Source organism: Peromyscus californicus, unplaced genomic scaffold (genome assembly GCF_007827085.1).
Source record: "Peromyscus californicus insignis strain IS unplaced genomic scaffold, ASM782708v3 Scaffold_9__1_contigs__length_137607984, whole genome shotgun sequence".
Lineage (NCBI taxonomy): Eukaryota > Metazoa > Chordata > Mammalia > Rodentia > Cricetidae > Peromyscus > Peromyscus californicus.
The window spans coordinates 12,235,499-12,259,343 of NW_026294617.1; the positions used below are offsets into that span (position 1 = coordinate 12,235,499).

Below are 23,845 nucleotides of genomic sequence, written 5' to 3' on the forward strand. Positions count from 1 at the left end.
TGACCATGCCTTGTCACAGTAAAGGCATTTTGTTTAGTACTTCTGTTGTTCTGTTTATTAAGCTCTTGTTTAGCCTAGTCATTTCTCTTAACTAAGCATTACTGTTTTTTCTCCCCCATGCAGTCTTCCTGAAATTGATCTTTATGTTGGGGTCAAGTTCGTGGGTCTCTTTATTTTTGCTTTGTGTTTGTAGGTGTTTGTGTAAGAACAGCAACTGGCTCAGTCTGTTTTGTGAAAGACCGCCCTTCTTCACGGGGTCACTCGCAGGACCCACTTCCTCTTCCTGGAAACTAATCTGCTCCTACAATGTCCATGGTTAGCCCAGAGACTGCTGTGGCAGTTCTGAGCCCATTTGTGTATTATTATTACCATTCTGAGTCTACCTAGACTTCGGCACAGAGTGTGGAAGTTGTGTGCAGTGAATTTGAACGTCCATGAGCCCACAACTCTGCATTTCCTTTGTGTCCAGTCTTTCATTCTGCTCTTCCATCTGCAGCCATTCCCCACAGCCTGAAAAACAACCTTTCATTAGAGAGGATACAAGAGCAGCGTCTGGTTCAGAGAATTTCCTCAGTTTGTGTTTTCCTGAAGCATTTCTGTCTAGCTTTGCTTCCTGAAGGATGCATTCACTGAGCACACGGCTCTAGGTCGGCCTTTCTTCTGTTCCATTGTCTCTTGATGAGCAGCGATGCTGTTTACCACTCAGCCCCGTTTCCCTGCTGCATCTGGGAGGCAATCTCGCCTGTTTCAAGATCATTTCCTGTGGTTTTCTACAGTTTAGCACACACCCAAGTGTGAAGTCAGCCTTATTCAGACTTCTAAGCATTCAGAGAGTTCTTCCCTTCCTGTTGAACTTCCTCTTGCAGAAAGTTCCCAGGCTATCTCATTAAACACTGTGTCCTCCCCCCCCCCCCCCCCCCCCCCCCCCACCCCCCCGACCCTCTTCCCTTCCGGGACTCCAGTTGGCTAGATGCTGGCTTCCTCACCATGTCTGGTCTCTTTCTCCCTTTCTCTGTTCTCTCATTTCCCCTCGCATCACTTCATTCTGGATTTAAACCCTTTAGCAATTTTTTTCTCAATTCTAAAATGTTTAACTGTTAATCTCATCTACTGAATTCTGAGCTTTTCTTACTGTATTTTCTTTTTTTCTATGCTAAGAATTTTATTCAATTAATTTATTAATACTGCCATTCTAATGTAAACTTATTTTTCCTATAAATGTGTGAACTTCTACAAAATATGCTCAATAACTATAAGTAATAACTTGAAATGTATTTTATCATATAAATTTAGAAGCACCTATATTGCTCACTTACAGTGAATTATTTTTGCATTTATTGGACATACATGACAAAAAATTGCAGAAAGTCTTTGATGAATTGCAGACCATGAAGTAAAAAGTATATGCTTATCTTCTAACAGAAGGGACAAGTATCAAGTAAATTCTTCCACAAATAATACATAAAACATAAACAACATTTGATGTTTTGATATCACATGGGAAATGCAACCATTACCAGTAACTATAATAGTAATAATTAAAACAAGCTAATATTTATCAAATGGCAATTCTAAACTTGGAGTGGCACTAAGCACCATACATGGACAATTCATTTAACTTAATACTTCCGATACGTATTAATGCATGTAAAATGTCTACACAAAGAGATGAAAACATAAATATTCCTTCTTTTATCAGACACCATAATAAAACCTTAAGACAACTTTTTGTGGTTGTTCCTGCTCCTATTATTTGCTCTCTGCATCACTCAGAGCTCAACTATTTTCTGTCAAATGCAAGTTCCATATTCATACTGTTTTTTGTCTTCCAAATTAAATTTGATAAGTAACTATAGAAAAGAAACGAAAAAATATTACAGTTGAGATTTGTATATTTTCTTCTTGAAGTTCAGCATACTATTTTTCAATGTTTTGTTTTGTTTTGTTGTTTCTCTGTTTTGGGCTTTTGGCTTATATTGGGTTATCTTCCCCCTAGCCTTGGTTTTCTTCCTCCCCTTAATGTACCTCTTCTTTCTCTTCTCGATTGTTCTCTTCACTTCCTTGTTTTCATCCTCAGTTTTCATTTCCTCCTCTGTTAAAAAATCTTTTACTGTCAAATAGCATCTGTTTTCCCAATAAGGCATTTGGAAATTGAGTCTACTATCAAAACGATTACAACACATAGCACAAAACATGTCATTCTCAGTAAAAATGGAGAAATAAGCACGATGAATCACACACAAGTAGGCAGGGCACTTCCCAAGATGGATCCCAAGGTTGGTAAGCTGTGGCTTGGTCACTGATCTGCATTACACCCAGCTCCCAGTCTGGTAGCAGCCATGAGTCAGTGGAAATTGCAAGCGAGAAGAACCCCACGCCAAAACTGAGGAACCTCTTCACCATGTGCTTGACCTGTGGCTTCAAGGGCTTAGGCCAAAATGCTTTGCTGTCTGTCTTCTTCAGCATATCCAGTTCTTGCTGCTTTGCCCTGGTGAAAAGTGCACAGGAAAAGTGCCGCATGTCTAATATTTCCAGTTCTTGAACGTGGAGTAACAGCACAAGCAGCTTTGAATGAATTGTCCCAAACAAGCTGAATGTGATGAGAACAGTCGCTGATGCAAGTGTCATTTTGAAAATCATAATTTTTCCTTCTTGGCACCAACTTGCAATAGTTATATTTGCGGTAAATTCATTTTCAGGAGCAATCCACATATTTTCACCAATACCGTTAAATGAAGGATGGGATGCATGTACTTTATCTAAATGAGTGTTACGCCAATACACACATTTCACCTCATGCTCTAGCAGTTGTGATACAGCTACATCCCAAGTTCACTGATAAAGTCTACTCCTCTTTGCCAGCATTCAAACCAGAGAGCTCATCAGAAGCCACAGCTCTCTGAGCCACAGCTTCTATACATCCCTAGCGTCAAGGGATGCAAGTGAGCACACACACCACAGACAGGCAAACAGACCTTCACGGTCCTCTTACTGTATTTTCAATTCTAGAATTCTCATTTGGGTCTTCTTTGATTGTTTCTAGCTTCTTACAATATTCTAATTCTTTCCTTGGAATGCTTGTGGTTGTTTAAAAGCCTGTTTTGATCACTTTAACAGCTGCAGCCCCATGGTCATGTTCTACTTCTGGTATTTATGTTGTCTTACCTTATCTGAGCAGTTTATTGCTTTTCAGAAAACATACTTTCAAAGTTATTCTAATATATATATATATATATATATATATATATATATATATATATATATATATATATGGATGATGGGGTTTGTGCACAGGTACGTAGTATGGACAGAAGCCAGAAAAGGGTATTGGATCCCTTGAAGCTTGAGTTATGTGAGCCATCCTACTCAAGTTCCAGGAACCAAACTCAGGTTTTTGTAAAGGCAGTAGATCACTAAATGACTGAGCCATCTCCCCAGCCTTTTCAAAGTTCTTTATAAAAATCTCTTTCAGCCTGGGTTGATGTCATTTTTTTCTAGTGTTTCCATTTGCTTCTGCCAGGTGTTTGTGGACACCAGTCCCCAACATCACAGCCTTGTAACTGTTTAAACTGAGGCAGTCAAACTTCGAACTGCAGTCAGAGCATTGCTCCCAGAAGCATCCATTCAGAGCTCTCGCTCACAGAGAAAAGAGGGTTTTAATGATGGTTTTTGGCCATAGCACTTCTGGGCTCTCAAAAATACCACACAAGCACTGAGGCTTTCAGGCCCCAGCCACAGTTAGCAGACTCACTGCATGAGGCACTGAACACTATGGATGGACTTCCCTGACCCAGCTCTTTATCATCTGCATGGGCAGCCTCTGTTTTTAGTCAGCAATACAGTTCTGAGAAAATAGTCATCTCCAGGTTGGAATACTACCTGACCATTTCTGTTCAAGGTGAAGCATATTCCAGATACCCCTGGTAAAGGAGAAAATAAAAATACCCTCAGGGTCAGAGAAGGAGTTGGGATTGTATGGGGGGGAGAAAAGGGAGTGTCAAGGTCATGACAGGGGAACCCATAGAGACAGCTGACCTGAGCTCATGGGAGCTCACAGACTCTGCACCAACAGCTAGGGGGCCTACATGGGACTGACCTAGGCCCTCTGTGTGTGTAACAGCTGTGTAGCCTGGTCTGTTTGGGGGCTCCTAGCAATGGGATCAGGACCCATCCCTGGCACTTGAGCTGGCTTTTGGGAACCTATACCCCATGCTGGGTTGCCTCACCCAGCCTTGATGCAGGGGGAGGAGCTTGGTCCTGCCTCAACTCTTGATGTGCCAGGCTTTGTTGACGCCCATGGGAGGCCTGCCCCTTTCTGAAAGAAGACTGAAGAGGAAGAGTGGATGGTGGGGGAGGGGGTAGAGAAAAGGCAGAGGGGAGGGAATGGGAAGAGAGGAGGGAGGGGATTTGGATGTAAAATAGATGAAAAAATTAATAACAATAATAATACCCTCAGGGTCAACATCACGTTCCTGTTACTTCCCCCAACCTCACAAGAGCAATAGGCATCCCCAGGCACTAAGAAATGGCCATGCTTCTCTTGAGGTTCTAGCTACTACCGAGGGTGTTGGAACTTGGACAACAGGAGGCAAGAGGGATCAACTGAGCTGTCTGCATCTTTGTGGGAAAACATTCAAAAGACTTGATTTTACATTTTCAGCTTCTCCCCCCCCCCCTTTTTTTTTTGTTTTTAGTCTTTAAGCCCAGTTTACAGCCTATTGACAGTAGGCAAGCTCAAGCTGCTGAACTGGAGAAGTTGGCACATTCTCATGGAGCTCTTAGTTGACTGATGGCCTCTGGGAGCTGTGAGCGACTTAGGGGACTCGGCCTTCCTCAGCCACTGGCCACTAGGCTGTCACTAGAATGACAAACAGCGGTTGAGTATTAATTCAGCATGGTTTGGGGCCTTTGCTTCCCTGGGCCACCAGACTGTCACTGGAGCCATAAACAGCTGCTGAATATTAATTCACCATGGCTGTTGCTTTTCAGCAGTTCTGGTCTCCTTTGGGAATTAAACTTCTTGCTAAACACCAGTGACTCTCAACACATACTCATTTAAAGGTGAATTTAAAATGAAATTTGTAGTGAAATAAAAGACTGTATCCATTTTGATGAATGCTGATAAATATATATGTAATAGGTATGATAAATACAAATATGCATTATATTTGTACGTAGCCATCATGAGGAAGATGATTGCTTCCAATGGGGCACTCCATTAATTAGCCATAATTCACAGCTCCAAATTCAGCATTGCTTCTCATTCTGTTGCCCATTACAAAGCATTATGGGTCTCCTATTTCAGAGACTAGCATGTCTAGACCAGAGCTCCTCAACTTGGGTGCTCTTGGCATTGTGGTCATGACCCAGAGACCTGCCCTCTACTGCCAGATGCTTGGTGGTGTCCCCAGCCTCTTTCTACCATGTGACTAGCATCCTCATCCAATCAAATTGTGACAACTAGACCTCTTTCCAGATGGCGGCAGGCGCAAGTGACTGCTTACGTTGTGTTTAGCTTCACACTGGCGTGCTGTAAGATCCTGTGGTGTCTTCAGCACAGCACTAGCAGGCACAGAAGACAGAAGATGAAGATGAAGCACTAAATGGAAACCAATGTTAACTAAGTTCTCACCCTGTAGAACATGCCCACTACTATACTAACATGTATAAAAAATTATCTTGCTTACTCCTGCTCCTAAAAGAATCATAGCCCAATTTTATCAAGAACTCACCATGTGCTGGGCACTGCAGAGTGCTGGTACTTTACATAAACTAGGTCCTTTAGCTGCAGCAGCAATCCCCTGTGCACCACACCATCGCCATTCTCACTTTATAATACTGAAGCTGAGTTCAGAAAGTGGGTTTCCCCAAAGCCATGCACTCACCAAGTGGCTCGGTATGAATTCAAATCTAAGACGCTTTACTTCATCTTGCTGTGTCCTGAAGAGAAACCCCTCAACATGTGCTCTTGAGAAAGCACAGATGGCTTGTGGCTCAGTCAAGTGCTCACTGCACAGGCGTGGGGACCTGGCTTGGATCCCCAGAACCCGGCTAAGAAGCAGGACACAGTGTCATGCATCTGGAATCCCAGCACTGGGAGAAAAAGATGGAGTTCACTGGCCAGCCAGCCTACTTTGTGAGTTCTAGGCCAGTGAGAGACTGTATTTCAGAAATAAAGTAGATGGCTCCCAAGGAAAGACATCCGGGGACGTCTTGTCTCCACACACACACACACATTTGTGTAGTCAGACTTTCTTTGGACTGCCAACTCCCACATAATGACAAGGAGACTTTTATTGATTATGAAAACTTGGCCTTAGCTTAGCCTTGTTCCCAACTAGCTCTTAAAACTTAAATTAACCCATTTATATTAATCTACATTCTGCCATGTGACTGGTTACCTCTCTTCTGTACTATACATCGGACTTATTCCACATCTTGCTAGTGAATCTCCACCTCTTTGATTCTTCCCCCATACTCCTCTCTCTCCCCGGAAGTCCTGCCTACCCTCTCCTGCCTAGCTATCAGCCATTCTTCCTCTTCTGCAGGCACCGGCTCTGCCATGGCTACCAAATGTAGTTTTTAACTAAGTCTCTATGTTCTATTTACCAATAAAGACTCAGAAGTCTGATGCTGGGGTGAAAACCTGCTATATCAAAGAGGTGAAGAAGCTAGCAGCTGACCTTCCTTGTTGGCCAGAGACCAAAATAGAACATCTCTCCAGCCATCCCAAAACAAAAAGGCTGTGAAACTCCAAGTCCTTCCTGTGCATCTCTTTACCCATATTCCTGGCTCCTCAGTGAGTATTTGGATTTCATTAAACATCTAACTTCTTCTTGAAATATGATAGCTCCTTTCTTATAAAAGAGCAAATAAAACCCGAGACTTCCTTGAAGTCCCGAGGAACTGATGGTGCCTCCCTCATCAATGCAAGAAAGCAGAGGCTGATAGTGAGGTATTCAGCCACATCCTGCTTCTGCTGCTGGCCCCATCTTCCGTCTCTAGGATGACTGCCTGTCACTCTGCTTCACATGTGCCTAGTGAAGCATGTCTAGAAATCCAACAGGTAGTTTTTTTTTTTAAATTTCCTGTCTATCATGAGAATAAAAATAACTCTGTTGACATAGAAGGTCCTGGAAGTGATGTGAAGGGAAGGTAAATTCAGTTGTGTTCCAAAGAGTTGAAGAGAAGATGTGACTGCTGTGCCTTCATTGGCCACATAAAGGAAGAAGCATCCTGAAGATGCTGAAGACCAAGTTTCCACAACGAGGAGAGGAAGGGTCATGCCGTGGATGATCTCTGTGATTTTCTATAGTAATTGGAAGTTTCTGCCCTTCAGGAATCAAAGGGGCTAGGGAAAGAAGCCAGTTTTATTGGCAAAACTCTGGGTTAAGAAGAGACTATTAAAGGTTGGTGAGGTAGGTCAGTGGTTAAAAACACTGACTGCTCCTCCAGAGGTCCTGAGTTCAATTCTCAGCGCCATATAGCCATTTGAATTCCAATGCCCCCTTCTGGTGTGTAGATGTACGTGCAGACAAAGCACGCACACACATAAATAAATAAATCTTAAGCAAAAAAGAAGCGGGGAGAAGCTACTGGTAAACCAGCTCTTAATGATTTACCCATAGATCAGTACATCTCTCATGCCTCATCAGTGTTCAGCCCTAAATGGGATATCTTTATCACAGCCCATTCTCCCAAGGCTCAGGGATCTCTGTGGAAGAGGAAGTGGTGGATGACTCCAAGGAAACTCTTTCCTGGATACAACAAGACAGTTGCACATAGGAATTTACAGCAGTTACGACAACACGCATAAGACCTGGTCAAGCTCCAACCGGGAAGATCCCAACATAGAGTCAGGCAGTAGGTCACAAAGTCCCATCCCCAGCTGAAGAGCTGCTGGTAATTGAAAACTGCCAAAACAGGGAGAGTTAGCTTTCTTTAAGGGTGCGGCTCTAGTGGGTTGGCCATCCAAGAGTATATACCCAGCACTAACTGGACTTAATTTTTGTTAAATGAGGGCATTGTTGAAAACTCCATGCACTTCAGATGCAAAGGCCCCTGAGCCAGAACTCACCTGAAAGCTTCCTCCTTGAGGATTAACTTCCCTGGTACCAGAAAGCACCGCACAAGCTTCCAAAGGAGAGAAGCAATCAACAGTCCAACCCAACTATGAACCACAACAACGACCAGCATGGCATGATAACCCACAGCCTTGGTGATAACCAAAAGTTCTCTAAATGAACTTAAGATCCATACAACAAGAATGAAACCATTCCTGGCACTGGAAACTTAGCCAACTACCCAGGACTAGTGACGTCACGGAGCATAATCCATAACTACATTCTAAATATTTGTCCTTGAACCCACAGATAAGTGTACTCCTCACCCCTCATCATGGAAACTTCCCTTTGCAACAGCTGGAGACCATTACAGAAAAACCATAATCAATCAAAATGCAGAGTTGTGGATCCCAGTCCCAATGGAGACATCTGCAAAACAATTCCTGCATCTAAGGCTCAGAAGAGGGGGCAGGAAGACTGTAAGAGTCAGCAGATCAGGGAGTCTGCTTTGAGATTGTGTCTCCTAGGAATCTCAAAGTCTACAGCCATAAGTCTCACCAACACAACTGTCCAAAGATGAGCTGACCGAGGACACCAAGATACATGGCGAAAGACCATGGGGCCTCAGCCTTAAACAAAAAACTACAGGCAATTGAGGAATGCTGAGAGCGAGAAAAATAGTCTTCCCCAGGTTAAGAGTACACCAATTGGTTATCCAATGCCAAGTGATCAGCTCTGAAAACATACATACAAGTGACATTATACAGATCGAGCAAGTTTATTTAGGAATACATATGTATGTACATACACATATATGCATGAAGCAATAATTAATGAAAAAAGAGAGCATAAATTTGCAGGAGAGCAAGGAGGAGTATATGGGAGGGCTTGGTGGGAAATGCTGTAATTATATTATAATCTCAAAAAACAAAAAAAGTAATTAAAAAGATGAGGACTCAAAGTTAGATGGGTATTGTATGGGGAATGGATCTGAAAGGAGCTGGAGGATGGGAGTAAATATGATAAAAATGTAATGCACAGGGCTGGAGAGATGGCTCAGCGGTTAAGATCACTGGTTGTTCTTCCAGAGGTCCTGAGTTCAATTCCCAGCAACCACATGGTGGCTCACAACCATCTGTGATGAGACCTGGTGCCCTCTTCTGGCCTGCAAGCATGCATGTAGGCAGAACACTGTATACATAATAAATAAATAAATCTTAAAAAAAAAAGAAAAATGATTTGGAGAATTAAAAAAAATCATTAAAAAATGTAATGCATAAAAATCTCAAAATAAAAAATTTAAATGAAATGAAAAAAAATGAGGGACTGTCAAGGGTGGGGAGACAGCTCAGTCAGGAAAGCACTTGCCATCAAGGCATGAGGACTTGAATTCAGATTCCCCAGGATACATAAAAGGGATACATCTGTATTACCAGTGCTGGGGAAGTGGAGACAGGAGAATCTCTGTGAGTTCCAGGTTCAATGAGAGACCCTGTATCAAAACAATGTGGAAAATGATTCCAAAAGATGTACATTGACTTTTGGCCTCCAGATACAAGGATACACATATGTAGGCAAGAACCAACACATACCCAAATACATGCTCATACACATACACACACACACACACACACACACACACACACACACACACACACATACACACACACACACACACACCACAAAGGAGACTTCTCAGTTCTCTGCTGATTTGCAGTCTCGAAATTTCATACATCCTCGTGGTAACAGTATTTACATATTTTGATCACTACCTAAATATATTGTTTATAAAATAACTAATTTCTTTCTGTTATATACCATTCATAGTTTAAAAGTTAAATCTTCCCAGTCCCATACCCACTAAATAAGAGAATTACCTAAAAATGATGGTATCTCTATCTTTTTGGTCATGTTATAATTTCCAAATTAAGTATAGATTATATGATAGTCAAATATTATTTATTGAACTGCGTTCTGTGTATTGTAGACCACTCACATAAAATTACCCCACAAATACATGATGAAGGCATGTGATCATTAAATCTTCGCTCCATGTTACACCCACTCTGTAACATACACCTGGCTAGAGCACAGTCACTCAGTCTTTGTTTTGAATCCATATTCAAGTCACATGACTAAAACTGGAGCAAACACCTCCATCCTAAGGTAGAATTTGGCTCAGTGCAAATCTTCGAAGGCAGTAAGACGAGCTGACCCTGGAAGAACCCCATGGCTGGTTTTCCAGCCCTCTTTAGAGCTTTTGTAACTTAGTATGTGGCACTTGATTAAAGACTTTAGAAGAGCGTGTGGGGAAATGTGATATTCTAGTAGGAATATGTGCTAATAAAAATTTATGGGGGCCTTATGCATATTCATCATCTAATTCTGAAAGATAGCTGCCGGGAAGTCTCGATTAACCTCATTACAGAGATGAAATTGGTTCTGAGGGCCACGTGCTTCTAGTAACCGGATCCCATGAACTCAAGTCAGGAACTTATTATACGACCTCATTCATTCATTATCACAAGGGATCTGTCAATAATAAAAAGAAATGAACAACTGACATATGGTAGAGTTTTCATGGACAGAAACAGAAAGTGGCAGATAACCAGATCAGGAGGGCTCAGAGCACCCTAGACTCTCACCACTAGCATTTGTGTGTTGCCCTGATGTGTGCCCCTGGCACAGAGTGCCTGAGTGTGAGTGTGTATGGAGTGTAGCCAGACCACTGCACACCTCTCAGGCCCTGTCTGCTTTAAACTTTAATAAGGAGCTCCTGTATTACAACCTTGCCAGGTGGCCTCAGAGGTACTTTATATCTTGTTTTGTTTGGAAGAATCTTACCTAGTGACAGAATTATTACCATTTGCCTAACAGATGTTTCTTTAAAAAAAAAATGTAAGTTGAATTGATTCACCATAGCAGAAGAAAATAGAGAAAAACTCCATTTTTAATAGAATTCCATTTTTATTAAGATCATTTTAGTAACTTAGCTCTGTTAGCCACCGGAAGGGCTTCCGTAAAGTGAGCACAAAAACATACCAAGACCCAACGCCTTTATAACCCAGATTGGCTCTTCCTGAATTCATCTACAGATGGCTTATCTGTGTTTGCTTTGCTTTGTTGTTGTTAAAATTATTTGCTTCAAGAAACGTTTCTAAAAATATTAAAGACATGATCTGTATGTACAGCTTTAACATGGACAAAAGAGTCACATGAGAGCCTGAAAGTTGTCATCCAGCTGGCCAAAAATTTAACACACGAAGCCCAGACCCAGTGTCACACTGAATTATAACTTTCTCTGAAGATGCTTTCAGCCTTCTTCCCCACCCCAGCCCAGGCTGAGTCCAGCACTCTGCTGGGTTCACACATGTGAGTGGATGGGCATTGACTCATAGCTGGTCACATTTTAAAGTGTACCGACACAGTCTCTGCTAAAGAGCATCATATTAAGTATGATGATAGGTGTGCCCAACCTTTTAACATGGTGACATGGGGTTGCATCTACAAAGTTCATGCATGAGACACAGGCAATCAAGCTAAAAAAAAATCATGTGTACTCGCACGTACGTGCACACACTCAGTGTTTTGAGTCAGTTTATAATGTGTTGGGCTGCACTCATAGCTATCCGTGGCCCCATGTCAAACACATGCTCATCTTCTATTCTTAACTAATCAGAGAAACTTTTGCTCTTTGGAGTCAAATAACCCCGTGGTTACAGCTACACAAGTTTCTGGTGCTGCCGATAAGTCAGAGGGAAATTATTCCAGGAAGCTCCACTAGCTGAAACTAAATTCATTTCTTTTATATTTTCCCCCTGTGAGGTTTACAGATGTAAATCTCTCCAAGATTCCAGGATGCTGCTCCAAATCTCATATCATTGCACATGTAATACCCACAAGCCTCTTATGAATGTGTGGAAAGAGAAAAAGAGGGAGAGATGTAGGAGAGACAGAAAACAAGAGATCTAGGTGAGATGAGCCGATCAAAACCAGGCTCAGGTCCTCAGGTCAAAGAGTGCACTCTGCTGCTGGCCTGCTCTCTGTTCCTGTGGCTGACAGGAAAGGGCGCCTCGGCATGCTGAGACTCTCCCTTTCCTCACAGAGGTCTGTTCAGCCTCTCTGAATTTTCCAAGATCCTCCAAAGGTGTAGCTGGCTTTTGTTTGTTTGCTTTGTTTTGATTTGTTTTATTTTGTTTTGTTTGATAACAGTAACAAGATGCCCAAGGTAGTTTGGTTGAATAACATGCAGTTAAATCTGTATTCATAAATTACTCTTTTCTACTGACGTGTGTTAATTATTTTCCCTTTGTTGTGACAAAATGCCCTACAGAAGCCACTTAAGGAGGGCAGATTTACAGCCTGGGTTGTTTGGATCACAGTTTGAGGAGACAGATACCTTCCGTGGAGGACAGAGGGAAGAAGGGGCTTGTCACATTGTATCTACAGTGTGGATCAATCAGGAAGCACAAAGAGTTGGATAGTTGTATTCAGCTTAAATTCTTTTTTTTATTCAGTCCGGCACCCCAGCCAAGGGTCAGGTGCCACCTACATTCCATGTGGTTACTACCTCCTGAGTTAGACCTTTCTGGAAACACTATCATAGACCCACCCACGGGTGTGTTTCCATGGTGAGTCTAAATCCAATCAAATCAACACGATTAACCATCACAATATGTTATAGTAATATCTTATATTATGTGGGCAGACAGAACTCAGGAAGGTTTGCACTCTGAGCCCCTGGACAAGTGTGTTTGAGAGGAGATAATAAGACCTACCACTTTTAGCTACAGCAAAAAGTACTACTTGCTTTTTCTACATACGTGATGAGATTGTTACAGCAAACCAACACATTCATAATTAGATATTAATCAACAGCTAAGTAATTTATAGGTGAGTTACTTAGGAAAACTTTGTCTAGGAAGCCCCAGCACTACTTTAATCAGTGTGCAACCTCTCTGATCTTGGGAGGCATTAGTTTGAATATATCAACATGAACCGCCATGTTTACCTCACAGATAAAGTTAGGTTGGCTGCTGTCTTCTTAGTGCTCCCCTTGGTGATAGTCCGTCTTGCTCTTCGCAGTGCTCCTATATTCCTAAGTGTGGAAACAACTTTGAAGAGTCCATGTCCCTGGTGAGTGTCGTCATGGAAAACTTCAGGAGACACCAACACTTCCCCTGCTATTCTGACCCGGAAGGAAACCAGAAGAGTGTCATCCTGACCAAACTCTACAGCTCCAATGTGCTGTTCCATTCTCTCTTCTGGCCGACTTGTATGATGGCTGGGGGCGTGGCGATTGTTGCCATGGTGAAACTCACTCAGTACCTCTCCCTGCTCTGTGAGAGGATCCAACGGATCAATAGATAAAAGAAAAAAAATCATGGATAAGATATTTTCTTTAAAGCTCAAATACTGTTTTCTTTCATTCTTCACCAAAGAACCTTAAGTTTTCAATGTGCAGTCTGTTTTGGGTTCCTTACTGTATTATTCTAAGTAGAGCAATAATGCAAATGCAAACATGATGTCCTTATTATTCAGGAGAATTAACTGTTCTTTGTCAGTCGGTTGTTTCATTATCTTGTTTTGATGCTGGAACTAGTCCAGTCCTCTTTCCACCAGGACAGGGCTCAGCTGCTCATTGCTAAGTCTTGTGGGAAAATGGAGGCACTGTCCACATGACAAGGTCTGCACTCTGAATTTCCAGACCTCTTGAAGACCAGATTTTTCTTCATTTGTTGTTTACTAACGCTACAGCCAAAAACATGCTTTTCTTTTCTTATTCTGCATTGAGCCCTGTAGCAAGTGACGGGGTGGTTTCCTGACTAAAGGGTGTTAAACTTTTCGTTAGTCTGTTTTCTATTTTTACATATTACTGTAATGAAGAGAGGAGGCCAGCTACTTTTCTTTCATTCCTTTTTATTCACAACTTCAGATTTTTAAAATGATCTCCAGGTCTATAATGTCTTCCAAACAGAGCCCCTCTCCATCTATGACCCTGCTACTGTGCGGGAGACAAAGCTGGTGAGTTCATTCCCAGTGAACTGACTGGGTGTTGGTAGGTATTCCATCGCAATGTGGGACAGTCTATGCTGCAAGGACACTTATGTGACATCCTAACTCCATTTCCACTGGACGGTTAGAGGCAAACATTAATATGCTAAAGACTCATGGATTCGTTGCAATGGGTGAGTCTGTTACAGCAAATTATCATGTTGGACTATTACTCTGTGGTAATTTATGTTTCAGTGAATGAATGTGTAGTCTCTCCTGAAAAATGTTGCCTGTTGGAGTTTAAAAGCTATGTATGCAGAATCTTTGTCTCCTCTACATATTTTATTTTTCTATTCACGATTCCCTTTTGGTTGTTATATTTTATATGCAGAATAGACCTTTTTCCTAACACACATTTGAATCGAATAACAGGTTTAAAGGAAGCCTTTCTTCACGTTGATGTTTACTCATTCTATTTGCCGGGGGGAGGAGGGGTTGGTTTTAAATAAAGGCATTCCATCTTTTATTTAATATCAATATCTAAAGGAGAAGACAAACATCTCTCTTTCTCATCTATATTTAAGTACCCTTTTGTAACATAGTATTGATGTTTTTTAGGTAATTGCAAAATTTTACAAATCATTTGTGGAATGAATGGTGAAACCAATGAGGAAGCAGAATGTTGTGATTCATAGTCTGACTTTTCATAAGCAAATAAATGCCTAGGGTATAATCAGGACTTCAAATGTGTAAGGAAAATGTTTTAAGACCCACTCGATCACAAGATTTGAATACTTTTTACATTCAGCACACACATACCTGTAGCAGTCCAAACAATTCTGATCTACTATACTTGAAGACATTTTAAGACACTGTAAAGAAAATCCCTTTTTCTGACACTTAAACAATACATGTAATGTTGTAAACATTTGGAAAACACCCACAGAAAATTACTTATTTCTATTCTTTCTTTAAAATGTGTTTGTCAAGATGGGAGAGGAATCTTAGGGACTATGGGGCTGAAGTTTGCACTCTTAAATGTTCCCTAGGCTTCCCTTCAAGTGATCCAAGGGTGAAACAGATATGATAACATTATGACATGTATTATTTTTATCTTCTTTAGATTGTTTTCACTAAAAGTTCCCAACCGAGGCCTGGGGCTGTGTTTCAAAAGTAAAGTGTTTACATCACATGCATGATACTCTAGGGTCAATCCCCAATACTGAAGAAAAGAGGAAAACCTCCCAACTGTTGGTTAGTTAAGAATGCAGAAAACTTTAAAAAAGAGGAGGGGGGCCATCAAAAGATGATAACTAGGACCTTCTTGGATGTCAATCTAGCAACACCTTTAAACTACCTTAGATGAGAACACAACTGGACGTTTGCTATCAAAGAGAAAGACCCAGAACTAATAACATGTTAGATGCTTTGCATGTGTTAACTAATTTGCTCTTCACAACGTCTCTATTGAGGACCGTCATTAATTACCTCAGCCTACAGATGTTAAATCACCTCCCTCAAAATTATCGTCATCGTGGAAAGCAAAGAAAAGGCCCACCTGGTAGTTTTCCAGTTATGGAAGTCACTACTGTGGCTTTGACATCTTTCTAATTGACTCCGAGAAATTCTGAGGTCTAGAAGGGATCATGGAAATGACAAAGAAAGAGAACTGAATGGGAAGACTTTGATCAAGAGATGGTGAGGAGGGGGCTACTAAGAAAGTCAGTTATCTTCTTGGCTGTATGTAGATGTCAGACTATCAGATAAATCTAGGAGTCCTTTGTAACACTAGCATTCTAAGGGCCAGTGAGTTGGCAAGCAGGGAAAACCACTTGCCAGCCAGCCTGAAGACCTGAGTTCAATACCTGAGACCCACATGCTGGAAGGAAAGAAATCTACTTCACAAGTTGTTCTCTGACCTATACACATGAACATCATAACACACACATTTGTGCACACACAAAATAAATAAAAACATAGTAAGACTAGAATTTCATGCTATGTGTGTGTGAAGAAGACCAACACTGACCTACAGGGGACATTCTGATGCTCAAATAGAATCTATGCATATTAATCTATGGTTTAAGAGAACAGCCTCCCTCTGACACTCCCAGTAAGCCACTTGTCTTTTTAGGACCCAAAGTCTTATTCACACTGGCAACAGCAGACCGCGGTTTCCACATTACTTAAAGAGAATGATTTCCCCAAATGCTACAAATGTCTATGTGTCCAAATCACTTTCATTATCCAATTGGCACATCCCATCTAAAACTTTATTGATTTCAGATTGCCTGAGTTGCAATTGTATTAAAACCCAGGAATGATAAATATATCAATGACTGCTTGCAAATAGCTATAATAAAAAGATATGGTTCCATGGAAAGCTACCAGCAAAGTACCCGCTGATGCTAATGTGTGGGCATCGTAAATACCTCTATGCAGGCTGGGTGACAGCCAGAGTTTCAGCACACTGTCCTTCCCGTTGCTGCAAATGGCCAAAGAATACTTACACGTGACATTTATAAAACAAACGTTGTTTCCACAATGTTGTGCTATAAACAGCTCACTGCATTCCTGGGGGTAAAACATGTTGAGTGTAATTGTTATGTTGACGTTAACAGAGAGAAAAGTGAGATGAGCAATTGACTGAAGTGAGTTTAGACAATAACTTTAACTCCAAGTATAGTTACAATTCTCCATCCCCGACACAAACACTGAACTAAACAATGTTCAAGGAGGTCGGGTAACTCTCACTGTCCTCCTAAGAAAGAAGGCATGATTAAAAGTCGAATGCCATTCCTTTTCTTAAACACTTGGGGTTTTGTTTTAGATTTATTTATTTTTATTTTATGCATATGGATGTTTATCCTGCATGTGTATCTGTGCACCTTATGTGTACCTGGAGGTAAGAGGAAGGAGTCAGATCCCCTGAGACTGGATTACAGATGGTTATGAGCTGCCATGTGGGTGCTGGGAATTGAACCTGGGTCCTCTGGAAGAGCAGCCAGTGCTGTTAACTGCTGAGCCTTCTCTGAGACCCCCTTTCTTTCTCCACTCATTTCCCATTTCCTCTTGCGTAGGAAGTTGGCCAGAAAAATCTCACAGTTCTGCCATAACCCTTCCAACGTGTACACCACATGGAAATTTGGCTTGAATGGCCTTGCTTCAGGATTCCTCTGAAAAAAGTGTCAGTGTGGCAGGAGAGTACCAGGCACCACGTGGTGCACATATATATGCAAAGCTAAACAACTATATACACAAAAATAAAAATAAATAGACCTTTAAAAGCAAATTCAATTTATCAGAACTCATGCTAACACATGACTCCCTTCCTAGCATCCTTGATGAGGGCCGTCCAGTGACAAGGATAGCCACTGTATTGGCTACCACAGTGAAATACTTCGAGATGGGGTACTTGTGCAAAAAGGTTTACTGAGTGCATAGTTTTGGATGCTCCAGATTGGAGGACTTTTTGCTTTGTGCCTAGGTGGCAGTGTTAGGATAACATGTGTGTGGCCACCTATGAGGCAGGAATCAGAAAAAAAGACTAAGACTTGGTCCCACAGTCCCTTTGAAGGCATACCCTTGATGACCTAAGGGCTCTCCATTAGAATCCATAGCACTTCCCAGTGCTTCTCCTCTGGATGGATCCAAACCGTGAGAGTTACCACCTGAAATACAGCTGCTTGTAAGAAAGGTCATCAGTTAATGCTAGAAATTTGCCTCCCAGGAACATATACTAAAACTACAAAATAAAACCAGTCCTCCCACTATTGACTTACTTTACTAGTGTGATTTTATTGAAAAATGATGAAAGGATTGTGAAAGCACAATTTCTATCAGTTTGGAATGAAAGTCAACAGAAATATATCTGTCCAGCCAGAATTATTGGCATAAATGGAAACTTGTGCAGGAAGCATGAACAATATAGGTTTCAAATGGTTGGAGGTAGACCCATAATAACCTAACGTTCATGGGTGAAATCATGGGTGAGCCAGCTAAGTAAGATATCATGTGAATTCTGGTCCCAAACCACCTGTCAAGTAGACTTGATCTCCTAGAAGGTAATACCTTCTGAAAATCTACAGTGTTCTTATTCGGCCCTCTGACAGCCAGAGGGAAGTCACTGAAGGGCACAGAACAGCTCCTAGCAAAACTTTCCTACGGCTGCCTTGCGTTTGCCTTGGCTAAGGCATCAGTCTCTGAGGAAACTGTCAAGAAACTGTCAAGCTGCCGATTCCAGGTGTGGCTAGACATTCCATGCACATAGAAAGAGGAATTTTTCTCTCAAATAATATAATTTATTAGTTGAGCTTTGAAAACTATTCTTTAATTTAGCCTAATGTGATTCCCCTAAGCTCTTAAAAACTACATTCTGACTTGTCAATGTAGCTACAGAAGGACATGAAGAAGGCTTCAATAGCCCTTACACAAGCCCATCAACTGTTGGCAATATCTGAAATTTCTTCAAGCAGTCCTCCTTCTCCCTCTCCCTCTCTCCCTCTCCCTCTCTCCCTCTCTCCCTCACTCTCTCTCCCTCTATCCCTCCCCTTCCCCTTCCCTCTCCCCTTACCTCTCTGTGCCCCTCCATTATTCTTCTCATGGTTACATTCTTCTCTGGGTTGCATCCTTATTCTCCATGGTTATCAGCAAAGATGATTTGTGGTTCTTGTTCATATAATCTGTATGTTTTTAATCACAGAAGTAAAACCCAACACTAATATCAGACCTCAAAAAAAAAAAAAAGCATGTCATCTTTTGAGCATGTGTCCACTACTAGGATAGCCAATATAGGGTGGTGAACGTTTACTGTCCAGATTGCAGAGCCCAGCATGGCCACTCTGTAATCATAGGGGCAAGGCATGTGGTTGAAGTTGCGCTAGATGAGAATTAACTCATTCTCTAAAGAAAAGTCGGTATGTAGTGGTTGGGCATGTGGGTCAATTGACAGAGTACTTTCCTAGCATGCACAAAGACTTGGGTTCCATATATTGGGTGTGGTTCTGTACATCTGCAATCCCAGCACTCAGAAGATGAAGGCAGGGGGATCCAGTTCAGGTCATTCTCAGCCATACAGCAAGTTTGAGGTCAGCCTGGGACACATGAGACTATGTCTCAAACTTTAAAAAGAAAACCTAGTGTGTGGTAAATACCTGCTCTGTGGTAAAGAACAGAAAAAGGAAGAAAGAATGCCGGGCAAGTGAGATCAGCAGATGTCTACTGCAGGCAGGTGGAATAAACAGTACCACATGCTTCTTCCAGCATTTCCACTGAAGAAAGAGTTTCCACGCTGAAGACAAGAACAAGTGTTGCTGAGAAAGAAAACGGGGAGGAGCAGGTGCTCAGAATGCTCTCTGCAACATGCATAGCACTTCCTCAATTTTCTCATGCAATTCCAAAAGGGAAGAATTGCTTCTGGTTTTCACAAAATGCAGAGGTACTGGGTTTTGCTGAACACAAGATGCTCACTTAGAGAAAAGTAGATGGCCTGCTGTTGGCACAATAAGAGCTGGTGGGAAACAGAAACAAGGTTAAAAGAAGACCAATAATATCTGTGGAAAGAGTATTGGGAACTCTTGTTGACAAATGCTGTGTCAACAAATACTGACATTCATCAGACACTGAGGACCTGACTTACTTCTCCTAGAAGGCTTACCTTCTGGGGGCCTGGAATGGCTATACTGCATGCTTACCGTGGAGTAAATTAATGTGAGAATCCCATGAATAGGTGAGGTAGGTAAGGGGTGTGTGAAGGGGTGAGGCAAGTAAGGGGTGTGTGAAGGGGTGAGGTATGTAAGGGGTATGTGAAGGGGTGAGGCAGGTAAGGGGTGTGTGAAGGGGTGAGGTAGGTAAGGGGTGTGTGAAGGGGTGAAGTAGATAAGGAGTATGTGAAGAGGTGAGGTGGGTAAGGGGTGTGTGAAGAGGTGAGGCGGGTAAGGGGTGTGTGAAGGGGTGAAGCAAGAACTATGGAAGGAGGAGACGTCTCCCAGCTCTTAGATTTTGACACATCAGAACATTTAACAAGTCCCTTTTCCTTGGACATTTATTGTCACAATTAAATCAGGAGGAAGCCTTACCTTCTGCAGCCTCGCCTGTCTACACCACCGTGGTTAGATGAGCACCGAAACTGCTCTATGATACCCTTCTTTGATTCTTTGGGAGGGTCATGTCATGCACCCCAATTCTGCTCACCTTCCACTTCCCCCATACTCTTCCCTCACCCCTGCAGCACCTCCCTTACAAAAGAAAACAAAACAAAGCAAACAAACAAAGAAAAACAAGAACAAAACAAAACAACAAAAAAAGAACTCATCCCTCCTCCTTCTCTCCTGCCTCTCCATCTTAGTCCATCCTGCCGGCACTGGGAGCCTCAGTGTGTCATATAGTGTACACTTTACTAGCAAATTTCATTGCAATGAGTCATCACTCTGGTTCAAGGCCTCTGGTTTCTGGTATAACATCATCACCGGATCTTCCCTGGGACTCCTAGGGGATATCCCGCAGCCACCCCGAGTCATGGAGATCCTGAGGGTATCCTTCCACAGATCCAGCCCCTTCACAAGCTCCAGCAGGTCCTAGATGGGATAGATGTTAGAGTAGGCCAACCCAAAGCCTTGCTGTGGGCCTGGGTGGTAGCTGAGCTGGTCAAGGGTCAACTCCTCTACCCCTGTGCCCTCAGGGTCAGTTTACCCTGTTGAGGTGAGGGATGGAACCATCTCTTCTGAGTGCAAGGGCCAGCTCTCTTTCTGCAGTATCCTGTGAGAGGCAAAGCCAGATTTCCCTGGGCCAGTGAAGGGCAGAGCTGGCTCAGCATGGTCCTGTGATTTCAACTCTCATGGTTCCTAAGGCCCCCTGAGGTGACATGGACCACAGACATCAATATGGACCCCAGCTGCAGCTGGACCATGGACCCAGACATGGCCCTCAGCAGCAGCTTTGGCATGGACAATATTCTGGCTCTGGGTGGAAGCACCAGCCACTCAGGTTGGGATGGTTCTGGGGACAGCATGGCCCCAGACACCACCAACGCCTCAGGTTGTGGCCCAAACCCTATGTGACCTTTGGTGGCAATATGGGACTCAGACTTCAGCACATACCCCAGCTGCAGTAGGACATTTTGTTGTTGTTGTTTTGTTGTTGTTGTTTTAAACAAATCTTTTGTTTGTTTGTATTTTTAAGTGCGTTGGTGTTTTTCATGGGTATTGGGTCCCTTGGAACTGGAGTTACAGACAGTTGTGAGCTGCCATGTGGCTGCTGGCAATTGAACCCTGATCCTATGGAAGAGCAGTCAGTGCTCTTAGCCACTGAGCCATCTCTCCAGGCCCTGATACCCTTGGTTTTTACCTGTCCTAACTCAGCATCTTCCAGTCAGTCACCAGATCTCTCTCAGCCCTGTCATTCAAATTTTAGCAGTTCCTTCCAGACAGCTGCTCTGCCAGAATGAGCTCCTCATGGTGACCCAACAGGCCTTCCCTGCCTCATCCTGCAGCCATTAACAGCGTGTGTCATTAACCAAGAACAGCCAGCTGTGACCGCTGACATCCAGATGTACTGAGAAGTCAGGGATTTCAAACACAAGACTCAAGATGTAGCCAAAGCTGTCCATCCCTTTCCAACAGTAGCCAGGTGCAGAACTCACTGCCAATGCTGTGCTCTGACTCATTTCTAGGAAGCTATAACCATCTCAGAACATTCAGCCTCGAATACAGCCCCAGGGTGTGCCAGGAGAAGTCCCAGGCAGCAGGCCTCGCTGCCAGGAGGGGCCTCAGGCAGCAGCAGTCTGGGTTTGGGCTAGTGCAAGAAGAGAGCTCTTCCCTTTGCAGCTTTGCTGCCTTTGAAGACGCCCATCTGGCTGGCTGACTGCACAACCCTCTGAGCACTAACAACCGTCAGGCTAGCCCATGGGCATTCAAGGCTGTTTAGAAGATCTACTGAGTGTGACCAGGAAGCCACCTGTCCAAATCCTCCCACTGAAAACCAGCGACTTTTTCTTTTAAGAAGGAAGCACTTGATTAATTGACCTACAAGAAACTGCCAGCATTTGCCACTAAACTCAGTGTGGAAAAACTTCATCAAGAATTGAAGCCCAGGAGCTCTTTGGAGAACCAACACCAGCATGGAACCTTACCTCTGACTGCAGTGTCGGCCAAGATCCCTACACAGCAGCCACGGAGTCATTCAGTTTGACGGCCCCTGTGGGCAGAAATCAAGAAGCCAAACCTACCATTTGCTGGCATCAAGAGACACTTCAAATTTCATTCGGTAAGGGACCTAGACTTTGTTAAGAGAGGCTTACACATCAAGAAAAGCTAGTGATACTTGTTTCTGCAAATGACTTGGACAGTGGCATGAACTTCAGATGCCATCAGTCATCCCACACCTCTCCTCTAGCCATTCCAAGCAAATGTCGCTCTCAGGGTTCCAAATTCTTGCACCCTCTGAATGTTTGCATTACTGCTTTCTCCACAGCACCTCCTCTCCATTCACCCTGCCTGGATCATTTGTGCTTCAAATCTCATCCCCAACCTCATCTGCTCTGGAGGAAACGCCCAACACTCCCAGCCCCCACCTACCCGGCCATCTTCTATGCGTCTATAATCCTGTCACATCCCTCCAAAAGAAATATTTATCAAGCCAGGCTGAGTGACACAGACCCAAAAAATCCAGCTTCTGAAGAAGCTGAGGCAGCAGGATCGCAGGTTCAAGACCAGCCTAAGCAACTTTGAGGTCCCTTCTCAAAGTGGAAAAATACAAAAGGACCAGGGATAAAACTTAGTGGTCAAGCATGTACAAGCTCCTAGGTTCAATCCCAAGGAAGGAAGGAAGGGAGGGAGGAAGGAAGGAAGGAAGGAAGGAAGGAAGGAAGGAAGGAAGGAAAAGGAAAGGAAAGGAAAGGAAAGGAAAGGAAAGGAAAGGAAAGGAAAGGAAAGGAAGTAAGGGAATTGGGAAGGGAAGTAGGGAGGGAGGGAGGGAGGGAAAGAGAAAAGGAGAGAAGGGGAAGGAAGGAAGGGAAGAAAGGGAGGGAGAAGGGAGGGAAGGAAAAAGCAAGGAAGGAAAGAAGACATATGTTTAACAAACACATTATCTCTCTGGGGATCCTTGAAGAGGACTTGTTTTATCACAGTTACATTGCTCTGCTTTCGTATTTCCATGTCCTAAACCAGCACAGTTACAGGTACAGAGGAGGGGGCTCAATAAATGCTACTTGAATGAATAAATGAACAACTGGATTATTGGAAAGAGAGCATTGTGCCCAGAAGCTCTGCCTATGAGACAAAATACCTGAAAAGTGCACAGGTACAGATTACTCCTAGGCTCCTGGAGTCCGACAGGACAATAGCAGATGGCCCAGGGCGGATGCTGTCTGTCTTGAACAATAATTTCTCAGCACAGTAACATGCTGAGACTCATCCATCACCCCGGAAGCCAAGAGCATCACTGCACGGGAACACGAAGGGTAAGCGATGATATGAGGAGGGGACAGCTCAGAGGGGACAGGTGCTCTGAGGAACTGATCAGGTGCACAGCTACCGGAATCACTCAGGCCTGGTTCGGATTCCCCATTGTCACCGCCCTGGTTGTGACACTGGATGAAATATGTTTAACTTATTCATCCACTTCTTCACTTACAAAAAGTAATAGCTGTGCCCAAGACTAAGTGAAATAACGTATTAAAATGCTTAGCAAGTCACCGGGCGGCGCACACGCCTTTAATCCCAGCACTCAGGACGCAGAGCCAGGCGGATCTCTGTGAGTTCAAGGCCAGCCTGGGCTACAGAGCGAGATCC

General features: G+C 43.0%; 1 protein-coding gene across 1 annotated transcript in view; it reads left to right on the top strand.

The window, feature by feature from the left end:
* The window catches only part of Kcnmb2 (potassium calcium-activated channel subfamily M regulatory beta subunit 2), a 281,231-nt gene extending 266,435 nt beyond the window's left edge, over positions 1-14,796 (top strand). Inside the window, exon 5 of the mRNA XM_052731263.1 lies at positions 13,149-14,796. Coding sequence (XP_052587223.1) covers positions 13,149-13,433 — 285 coding nt within the window. The 3' untranslated portion in view covers positions 13,434-14,796. The remainder of the gene's footprint in view (positions 1-13,148) is intronic.
* Positions 14,797-23,845: the final 9,049 nt, after the last annotated feature.